Source organism: Etheostoma spectabile, chromosome 15 (genome assembly GCF_008692095.1).
Source record: "Etheostoma spectabile isolate EspeVRDwgs_2016 chromosome 15, UIUC_Espe_1.0, whole genome shotgun sequence".
Lineage (NCBI taxonomy): Eukaryota > Metazoa > Chordata > Actinopteri > Perciformes > Percidae > Etheostoma > Etheostoma spectabile.
In genome coordinates this window covers 19,916,264-19,927,827 of record NC_045747.1, presented here as the reverse complement: position 1 = coordinate 19,927,827, position 11,564 = coordinate 19,916,264, and the positions used below count along the sequence as shown (strand labels likewise).

The 11,564-nt window shown below is 41.2% G+C and overlaps 1 protein-coding gene across 2 annotated transcripts in view; it reads left to right on the top strand.

The window, feature by feature from the left end:
• The window catches only part of tmem104 (transmembrane protein 104), an 83,007-nt gene that overhangs the window by 66,420 nt on the left and 5,023 nt on the right, over positions 1-11,564 (top strand). For both annotated transcript variants that reach the window (XM_032537512.1, XM_032537511.1), the window contains exon 9: positions 686-779. In XM_032537512.1, the coding sequence (XP_032393403.1) occupies positions 686-779 (94 nt within the window). The remainder of the gene's footprint in view (positions 1-685; positions 780-11,564) is intronic.

The following is an 11,564-nucleotide window of genomic DNA, read 5'->3' as shown; positions in this document are numbered from 1 at the left end:
CTCTCTCTCTCTCTCTCTCTCTCTCTTTCTACATTTCATATCTCAACCTGTCCTGCCTCAACATCATTTCTAATGAATGAAAATAAATTGATTCACACTTTTTTTTTCTCACTTTGATTGTGACTAAAGTGCCAGAGTGCATAAAAAGCTACAAAATAGAGCTTGTTTTAAAAGAATGTGCTAGATAAGGATCCCCCGATTACCACGACAGAAGAAGAAATTCAAAAAAAGATGTGTTATTTACTGTGTGTTCATTATATCGGAATAAACATAATTTATGTTTGTTGGTCCCTGGTCTTCTCTCATTTGGCAAAAGTTCCCCCCAGGCAAAGCAAGTAAAGGATTCCTGTCTCAGACAGTCTCAGAAACATTTTATTACAAATTAGAAGTCTCTCAAAGGCAGTGCTGTACAGATCATATTTATCCCCCTGTAAATCAAACTGACAAGCTCTTTATGCTTTATTGGATCTGGGTGACATTTTACTGTTATAGCTTCGGTTTCTCAATCTTACTGCATTTGTTATTGGATAGTTTGGTTCCTGTCATCCTTTTTTCTGATCATATAAGAGTGATTTTAAGATGTTTTTGGTTTGTGTGTTTGTTTGTTGGCCTTACCTTTAGCAGGTAACAATATGTGCTCTTACACAACAGTGATAGTAATCAACTCTTTCTGTCTGTCCTGCAGGGCGTCTTCACTGTCATGTTGGGACCTTTCACCTTCTTCAACGCCCAAAAGACCAAATATCTGCAGATTCTCACCTCACTCATGCGCTGGATTGGTAAGAATAAACTAATCCTGCAATAATTCCCCACTACCGCTGATTACTCAGTTTACATTTAGAAGATTTTTACTTCTTTAAACATGGGATTTTTGTGAAACCAGTGAAAGGTGGTTTCTTCCAGCCGCTTCTTTCTGCCTCCCACTTTTCTACCAACATATTTCCATTTTCTTTGTGTCTCCCTATTTCTTTCATTCCTCCCTCCCTGCCCTCTCCTGTGTGGCTGCTTTGCTCAGGTCTGTCCATCATGGTTTGGCCGTGCTCTGTGTCTTTGATTCCTATCTCCGCTCATTCCTCAGCCTGACAGGCTTGACAGGCCGTCCCAAGCTTGATTGGACCGTCACTCACGGGGCGAAGGGCGAAAATAAACCGCCCGTCCTGCGCCCGCTGTTGAAATCACAACACCACTGAATCATGGCACCACCCCCGCACTGCTGCCTGCAAGCTTGCATGAACGACAACAGCATCCAAATACTGTCCACTGACTGGCTGGCTGAGTAACACATGGGTTATTTAGCTGCACCTTACACTTTCTGTCTTCAGAAGAGGAAGTGGGTTATGGATTTGACTGATTTTGTTGCTTTTGCAGGGCTCTTTACAACACTGGCTAATGATTCAAAATGGCACCGGTGTGTGTCTAGTGTCCAGGTGTTTGAGCGGTAACCCGAAGAAATGGACAGCCAATAGAATTTGATGTGATTTGATTTTAAAATTGTAAAGAAAATCACAAGGAATTTCAGTTTTGACAAAAGCCAAAGCAAAACCTGTTAGGGTCTTATTTCATGGTCTAGATTAATGTGAGTCACTCGGTGTGGGGCTGAGATGTGATATGTTAATGATGCCCAGAGGAAATGTCTTCAGATTTACCACAAACATTACTTGGACTCCAGGTTGAACCGATTAGATTGTTGTGGTCCTTATGACTTCACATAACACATTTTGGGCCATAATTTAAGATTGTATATGCTATGTATGACAGAATTTTACACAAATGTCTAATAGGAGAAAAAGATGACATTTCATACCCAATATGTCAATGGTCAACTTCCCTATGACGTCTTAACACTTTTCTGGCCGTTATTCAACGCCATAACTCACAGAACGCTAGGAAATACATTTGGTTGGATATTGAGTCGGTGACTCTAATCTTGAAACTATGATGATTGTTAAGATCGTCTGTGCTGCCGGTTTGAAGATGTGTATGAAGCATCCATGTTTCACAACTTGAATGGTTGGCGGACGCATACCACTGCAACACTGTAATTCTAGTTTTCTTTGTTTTGACTTCAACAGTTTGAGTTAGTGAGACAGTTTTTGTTAAGACATTCTCTCTTTTCAGATATATGTATAAATGTGTATTTTTGGACAGCTTCAAGGCGGTGTGATAGTAAGTACTGTAACACAGTTTAGTATCCTACAGTACTCCCATTTACATGTGGATCACAAACTGTGTCTTTAGATCAGATTATTGGCAGTCAAAGGTGTGTGTACTTGTGGGTTTTTGTCCACTTAAAATTATGTAAACCACCACTCTAAATCTGCCTCATCCCCTGCATGCTTTTTTACTGAATACAGCGGATGTGGCGTGACTTGTCATTTTAAGATGATCACCGCTGCTGTTCTCCAAATGAGGAAACCACTAACTGGTTATTGTTTTGTGCTTGGGTCTGTTTTATCTTCAACACTCTATAGACATAAGACCCCATGTCTCATACTGACCATTACTCACTGCTTCCTGGATACACCAGCAGTCACCTGTGCTGCCCTGCGAGGGGACGTGTCGTGCCGGGTGTCAGGCTTAGCAGCTGGCTGATGTGTCGGGGCTCTGCCTCCTGCGCTCGGCTCTGGCCTTGTCAAGACCGATGGCGCTCAACTGTAGTCACCTTCTTGTCCAGTGAGCCCTGTTTTCTTAACCAAACATGAGTGATGGTGTGGCTGCCTGCTGCTGTGCTTCCTGTAGTATGCTGGGATTTTCAATGGCGTAGCCATTAGCCCGGGTCAGTGTGACACCTACAAGCCAGTCCTGACTGGGGAGACACCGGTAACGCTAACGTTACGAGTGGCCGCTGTTCTGACTCGAGTGCCTGGGTTTGTTTCCCTACGGTTCAGTAAACTGCCGTTAGCGTCCTTAGCACCGGAGTTAAATGCTGACCGGGCTGGCTACTAGCTGGCGGAGGGCTGACTGTGGATGTGTCCCCGGGGCTGTTGTTAGCTCTCATCTCGCCTTGCAGCGCCTGGAGAGTGAGGCCGACACACAGGGGTGTGCTAGCTAGCTAAACTTCAATTAGATTAGTTGTCTATCTATACAGTTAACGTTACTGAGGAATTTGTGGTAGCCAAGAGTTGTGAACTGTGGTCAAAACAAGGTCATAATCTTACGTTAACCACCAAGAATTTGCTAACATCATGACCTAGCATTAGCATTAGGTACTTGCTTGTCAACCGGCACCTTTACAGTAGGCACCAAAGCACTTTTCCTCTTCTTTCCCCCTACATGTTGGAAGATGAATTGTTCATTACTATTACCATTATTCTTATGTCTCATTCCAACGAGTAAATGAACCACTGAAACGATTTTGGAACCATTATTTAAAGGTAGAAAAGATCTTTGGTGTTGGATCGATCGATATTGAAATCATTCAATATCAGTAAATAAGGTCTCTGTTGGGTGTTGCAAAGTGGCATGTAATCAGTGACAAAACGATGCCTTGTGGCAGAAAAATAACTCTCTTCCAAACCTTTGGTAACAGCCGTAGTAAATGTGGTTGCAACCTTTTAACCCCTCACGTCCTGCCCACTGAAAGCAGGAGGGATCGTTATATATCCGCTCTCCGAAGGACCACCTCCTAAACACTGACAGGAGCAGAGAGCTTCTCTAATTGATATTGAGTGGTATGAGAGGGAGGGAATAAGTTAACAGCCATCCTCACTCAGTAAATGAGTATTAATTACTTCTGTCCATCTCTCCTGGGAGGCTTGGAGAGCTGTTTGGATCCTCAGAGGCGTTACTGTCTATATTAACCGTTGAGTCAGTGGCATATAGATCTGTGCTTCCCATGAGCTGCTGTCACATTTATTTCTTGATGAAACACTCATCCTACCACCGGATAGTTTACACTTTCCTTTGCTTTGAAGCATCTTTTCCGCGCTTCTTTATAAGAACTTGCTACATTGGATTAAAACAGATGTAATCTGGCTTTTTGTAACACTTTCTCTTAGATGTTACATTTTTATTGATCGTGTTATATTTTTTCATAGGTACTGTACTTGTATGTGCCTGTATCTATATTCATGGCTTTTAAAAAAAACTATAAGGTGCGGTTTAAGCTCCCATGTTTAAATATAAACTCGTAAAGATTATATTTGAGAACACACAAAATTAATTTTGCATCTTCAGAGATAAATTCAATATTTATGTGAAATGTAGTAAAACAGCATCGTTGTCCTCCTGCAGCTAGAAAAAATAACAAAGTTAACGAGTCATTGCTTCAGTGATCCATGGGACTCCCAATCAATCGAATCCTCTTAGTTTACTACAACAGGAGCTAAGAAACTGCCTGCGGGGAAATCACAGCTGCCCAGTGCCATTTTGAATGGGTGAGGGAGGCAGATATTCTTTCTGAAGGTCAGGTAGACTGATTAAGGCTGCTTAAGTGGAAAGTTCACTTTGTCCAAAGCATGCAGCTCACAGGGGGACAGTGAAATATAAGTACAGCAGAACCACAGTTCACAGGTCCTGTACAATTACATTAAAGCTTCAGTGCATAACGTTTTAAACTTAAAAAACGTCCGTTGCATTCAAGCCATTGCCAAATAAGTTGCTACAAAGCTTATTAAGACTATCAGCTCCACACAACTCTCTCTGTATTTCTCATCATGGCTATGTTCAGAAGATTGCGGCGTCTGGTGGCTTCCGCGTGCAGAAACTCAGGTGAAGATTCTACCTCTTCTGAAGAGTTCATGTTTTTTTAATCCTCAGTGTCCTCCTTGGCTACTAGCAGCTGCGTGGTGAGGGAGGGGTGTGGGCTGTGCACACGGAAGGCTTGTATCATGTGGATGCCCCAACAGTGTTGTTGTCATTACTTAGAATTCCAGCTACTATACACAGCAGAAAAAGTCTGCAACATTGTTTTATCGTGTGGGGTTCTGAAAACAGGGTGCCATAGATGTAGCCAGATGACCTGATGCCCAGAGAGAGTTAAACAAAGGAGACAGTAAATTATTCCTTGCTTTAAAAGGTATAGCGCTATGTTTGGCAACAATATTCAATACCATAAACATGACGATGCACAACATCTTTATCTATTCTTTAAGTTTTCGTTTCTCCTTTTTGTCTTTAATGGCCACAAGTGAGCGATTTCTTTCTGCCATTGAACGACATATTTCGGCTTGTTTCTCCAGCCCCTCCAGACAGGGTCAGGGTGGTGGTCTAGCACGGGGGGGGGGGGGGGGGGGGGGGGGGGGGGGGGGGGGGGGGGGGGGGGGGGGGGTTGTGACACATGCTCTCCCTCACAGCTCACAGTTGCTCAGCTCTGACTCATGAAAAAAACATGAGTAAAATAAAAGGTATTGTACAAAGTCTGCCACTGTCTGTATTTAGATATAGGTACACCTACGTGTAGGCCTAAGAGATAGCAATGTAAGCCTGTTTTTAGCCGGATTAGGGGGCGAGAATATATTGGGTGTGATATTTCAATTACGATTGTTTCCATCCTCGGCATTTATCAACTTACGACTATTATTACGCTCTGATTGATGTGATACGAACATTTCATGAGTCACACATGAAGCGTGAGATGATTTCTGCGCCGGTTTCTACGTTAGGTTGATGAATGAGGGCCTATAGCTTTAAGAAGGAAGAGAACCCTTTCTGGTTGGATAACTCCGTCCCTTTTTGTTGTCTTTATATGAGAATACTGTTGTCAGCCAAGGACTAAAGCATATTTATGAGCGTAACTAAATAACATGGTCACGCCCACTTACTCTCACTTGACTTTTTGAGTTTTTTTCTTAGTGCCCCTGTCCTCCATCGCTGCTTAGTATTAATGTTTCTGTGAAAAGTTTGACTTCTTGCTGAGTTGAGGTGATTAGGGGAATGTTTGGTGGATTCCTGCTTTAGTCGCAGAACATGATCAATTGGCTCTATACTCAGTGACTAGCTTTTAATTATAGCCGGTGACCTCGGTGTCTTGTTTACAGTGGCGTAACGAGCCAACACCGGGCCCTTATCAAGGATTATCAAGGCGGCACAGCACGTAATGTTGGCGCACTGTCCATGTGTAGACTACCTTGAATAGGACAGGATGGGATCATAGAGACACAGCATATGAGATGAATGACAACATCAGGAGTAGCCTACATGCACCATAACACATGAAAAAAACACACAAGGGCTGTCCCTTCAGAATTTCACGGCCCTTTTTTGAGATTGTTGTGGTCCAAAATGCCTTATTTCGTGGGAGCTTTTGTAAAAAGTTGCGATGTTTGTTACAATGAAGTTGTGGATAGATTTTGTATAGTTCTTTAAAAATAAAAAGCAAACTCACTATTAATTAAATACTCTGGGCTGAGATCTCCTAGGAACCTTACCGAAATAGCTCAGAATGCTCCAAATGTTGGTGTAAAGGAAAATGGCTAGTGGATTTAAGACAAAAATATTATAATTTATTGACTAAATCAAATATGAACATGTTTGTCACTGTCAGTGGCTTGTTGATCTTTACATTGTTGATTTCCTATCCTGGGCTGGGACACTCATTCATATGATTTGAAAAAGTACTTATTAGAATTTTACTTATGATTACACTTACAATAATGAGCGTAGCTATCCTCAGTTTAGGTCCTCCTGTGCATGCAGTTTTTCCTGCATGAGGAACATAGACAGTGGGTTAGCCACAGGAGATGGCCGTCGGCGCGCTCCCAATTTGACAATCATCAGACCTTTTGTCCATTCGTTTCCCATCAAATGACTAATTGTGCCAGCACGGGATATTTGAGAGTTTGAACCTAGAATAAGACATTGCTCTAAAGTTAAACTAATTCTCTATATTCTTTCTGAAATTTAAATCTGTGAGCCAACCGCACCATCAGTAAGCACCAGCAGATAGTTGTTTATTACCTCTTTTAGCTAGATAACTATAATGTATAAAAAAAAATGTGGGTAATGGACAATTTCTCAGCGCTGCGGCTAAGTGCGTGGACTAATTGATGTTTTCATGAAGCTGTTAGTGTCACGGAGTTTGGCTTCCTCGTCCCTGTGAACCTGAGCTGCAGCACGGAGTGCTAAACAGGCCGACTGCTGTGCTGCTCTGTGCTGTGTTTGCTGATAGTCCTATCTGAGATCACACAAGTTGTTACGAGGCAAGGCAGCCACTTATCAGCCCCGTCCCCCACCAAACCCCGCGGCAGCAGCCCGCTAACTCCGGTCCTAAAGGGTTCCAAGTGGTCGAGCTCCAACACAGCAAGAACCCCCGACACCCTGGTGAGAATAGGCAAAGAGCCAGGGCTACTAATTAGCTAAGAGGTTATACAAGAGCGCTGTCTCTCTTATTACTGATAAGTTGATTGCTGTGCTCTAAAACCGCTAGAGGAGGAGATTTTGAAATTTGCAAACAAGAAGAGAAAACAGTAGTGCACTGGTACCACATATTGATAGCCTGATTATTTGGCATTTTTTTGGCAGATTGCAGATTATCCGTATCTGTGTTTTTTTGCCTGATAACGATTAGTTAATTAAAAGATGCGCTACTTTGGCTCCACTACAACTCTATTTGTCCCTTTGCTGACTTCATGTTCGGCCAGCAACACTATCTTTTACTGTGTATTATTTTTAAAGTTTCTAATTTATTAAATAATAGCTAAAAGCATTCAAACAAAGTTCTGCATTTAAACAAGTTTTGTGTTAGTTTTTACCATTCCAAAATCTTATTTTAGATTTTTTTTTTTTTTTTTTTTTTTCACTGTACATTCCAAAAATCGGGTATTTGTTTCATTAATTACTATTGGAATCGTCTTTGAAAAAACAGTATGGGTTGATCCCTAGTACCAGAAGCGTGCGTTGCGTTAGAGTACAACGTGTATCCTCAGTGTGTAAGCTGCAGCAGAGCCACGGGCTCTCAAACATTAAGAGAAGTCCCTGACCTTCTCACCATCATCAATGTATTGCTCACGTTTAAGTGTCCAAATCGTTCTCTCCGAGGAGCGAGACTCGCCAACCTGCAGCTTTCTCTTGCTCCGTCGCACATGAGATTGATCACCTCTCACCTTTCTCTCTACCATTTTCTCCTCATTAGTTGAGTCCAGGAATCCCATCTCTTCTTCTGAAGAGTCCTTCTCCACACGCAGACAATGACTCCTCGGAGCATTGAGAGTGGCTGACAGCCTTGGATTAACAGCACTTTTTCTTTTTTTTGTTACCAGTCAGAACACAGCTGTAAGAGCCTTCACTGGATTGTTGTTAAGTTGAAACGTTCCTCGCAAGGCCATTCCCTCTAGGTAATATAAATCACAGTCTGCACTAGTCTGTGTGGACGTGATATGTAGCTGTTGGACACCTGCTCAGTTTACTCATTTCCTGTTGTGGCGTGTCAATTTTAAAGGGAATGTACAGTAATTTGCATATCCTGGCAGATATAGAAATGCTTCATCCCATTGGAGGGTCTTTGGAAAGATGGGTGTTGAATTGGCTTGTAGTGGGTGACATAGAAATGTGTAAGGTGAGATATGATGTCAGGGAGTCAATGTCATCTTTCAAAGGGTCTTTTTCATCTTGTCAATACATAATAAAACCGTTAAGCAAGGCACGGGCGATAAAGGCTGTGAGAAGCCATAACAAGTTTAGATTAAAACAGAATGTCAGGCTGATGTAAATTTCCTTTGTATGTTTTACTGGTTTCCATTTGTGATAGTCGCTGAGTAATGTGTTTGAATACGGCGTACATAAATTTAGTGACTTGGGAGACCCTACTGACTTTGCTAAATAAATAATAGAATAATAATTTTCCTTGGTCCTTCAAAAGCAGGCAAGGTGGTCAAAGCTAATATGCTCTCATTTCATGGCTGCACAGTGCTTTAGCATTGAGATTCATAGCTACCATAGGTGCAATGAGTGCAATAATATTGCCACGAGCGGACGTGATTTGCCCACCTCGTGTTGCGTGATGCAGCTTGAGAGTCTGTGACAAATGAGCACATTATTGAATGAGCGCTCTATACTAGAGGCTTTGTTCATGGTGTTCAGCTCCTTTCTACCATCTGATTGACTTTCAATTTCTTTGAAAAATAAGGGGTTAGTTCCTGTGGGTTAAGTAAGATTAATGAGTCCACTGCCTCTAATTACCATACAGTGAAATGTGGGTAGGAAAAAAAGAAATGTTACGCTTTTAGAGTTTGATATTTGGAGGGATTCTGAATATCATTTACAGTAGTTATTAGTTCAAATTACAATTTACGTTTAATTGGCGGCTTACCAGTACGACCAGCCGAGCTGTCCTTTCTCACAGGCTGTCTTGCAGCGTCATCATTTTGGCTGAACTTGCAAAAATGTGCTTAAGGTAATGTAGTAGTGCCCAAACCACCCTGAGGCACTCTTAATTAAAAGCCCCATGCCTGTTTCCTTTCTGTACAGCTTGCAAGTGATGGTGTCAGACAGGAGAAAAGCCATTCTCCTGTCCTCCTTTTTATTTTTTACTCTGTCATGTACAGCAGGCAGACAGATGGCTGTGCTCAGAGGACACACCAGAGTTTGATGGTGAAAGAAGACGGAGGAAGCAGAAAGAGCAGACAGATGAAATGTAGCGAGGGCTCTTTCCCACATTAAAGATGTTTTCTGGGAGGAAGAAGTGGAGAGTAATGCAGAAACCTAGGCGAACACTGGAGATTGTTTTATGGCCTCAAATAGATCAAAATAAAGATATGTCTGACTTTTCTCACACATGTGTGAAGAGCTGCACCAATTGGACTATTTTAATAAAGGATTCATCATTTCAGTCAGTTTCAGCTTCTCAAATGTGAGAATCTGCTGCTCTTCCTTGTCATTTATACAGGCCAAAAGTTTGAACACACCTTCTAATTCAATGTGTTTCCTTTATTTTCATGACTATTTACATTGTAGATAATCACTAAAGGCATCAAAACTATGAATGAACACATGTGGAATTATGTACTTAACAAAAAAGTGTGAAATAACGAAAACATGTCTTATATTCTAGTTTCTTCAAAGTAGCCACCCTTTGCTTTTTTGATAGTGCTGCAAACCCTTGGTGTTCTCTCAATGAGCTTCATGAGGTAGTCACCTGAATTTTTTTAATTCAGTTTTAATTCTTTAAGTTTTGGACTTTTGGTCCAAAAAAAGCACGCTTGCTACATCATCGTGGCTGTTTAAGCATTTGAAAAAAAAACATTCTGCCAAAAAAACACACAAAAATGTATCAATTAATCGAGAAAATAATTGGCAGATTAATAATCGTTACTTGCAGCACTACAGCCGTGTGTGTGTGTGTGTGTGTGTGTCATTGAAGGTTGTCTGTTGCCCAGCTGTTTGACCTCTCTGTATAAGACGTCGGGGTGGGGAGGGCGCCCAGAGCTTTCCTCCGGAGCCAGAGATTACATTGGCTGTGACCCAAAGATGCATTAAATATTGAACACTTTAGAGTGCTGAAATCTTACTACTGCTACATCCATACTACTACATGCTTAAATCTTACTACTACACACTACTCTGATATGAGTGTATGGAAATTGTTAAACGAAGGTGAGGATTGTAACTGTTCAAAATCAGGATCTATGCACAACAGCCTACATCTAACACCAACCCTCCATTCTGTCCCATTATTTTCTCCATCATCATCATGACTTTACTGTGTTTTAAAGGTGCTCTAAGCCATGCTGGGGGGTGTTACTTCTTGTTGCCGTTCAAGGTACTACAAACAAAACGAGAAAGCTCGCCCCTCCCCCTCCCTTCCGTGCTTCAGCCCACTAAAATTTGTATAAAAATACAAACTTAAACTATGAGACTTAAAGTCCTTAAAAATACTCTGAGTTGCCAATAGGGATGTCATAGAGCGCCCTCTGGTGGACAAACTATACAACGCTAAAACTCATAACATGGTTGACAGTCTGTTTTTATTTTTTCAATTTTAATTCATCAGAATCATTTATTTGTCATTTTTAAATGATTTTGATGAATGAATATCTCGGTATCGGCGTTAGAAACCAATACCAATAGATCGGGAAATGCCTAATATCGGCTTATTGGCACGCCGAAATCGGACGGGCTGTAATTGGATCTAAGGTCAGAAAGGTTTCCTGTACATCAGGTCATTTATCAAATCGCAGTTTATGATTAGGAAGTCCTCTGGCAAACATAAATACAAATGATCAACAGCTATATTGTGTGTTTAGCTATATGCACATTTAAAATAAGTGATCACAAATTGGGGAAGCAGTTAACTACAACACAACCCCCCAAACAAATCCACACTTTTCTTCCACACTAAAACTTGAGGCTAGTGTTTTCTGATTTATCCATTCTCGCGTTGTTTGCACCGCTGACTACGTTTACTTGCTATACTATACTATACTTTCAAAAATGACAATATCTGGAATTTGATGTGGTCATGTAAACAGCATATTACATTTGGATATTCAGGATTGGGCCTCATTCAGAGTGTAGCATTTTCTCAGAAATTTTTCATTTCATTACATATATTTATTATACAGGAAAGTTAGAAAAAGTAACATTCGATTACAATATAAAAACGGGCCTGACTCAGTTTAAAAACTGGT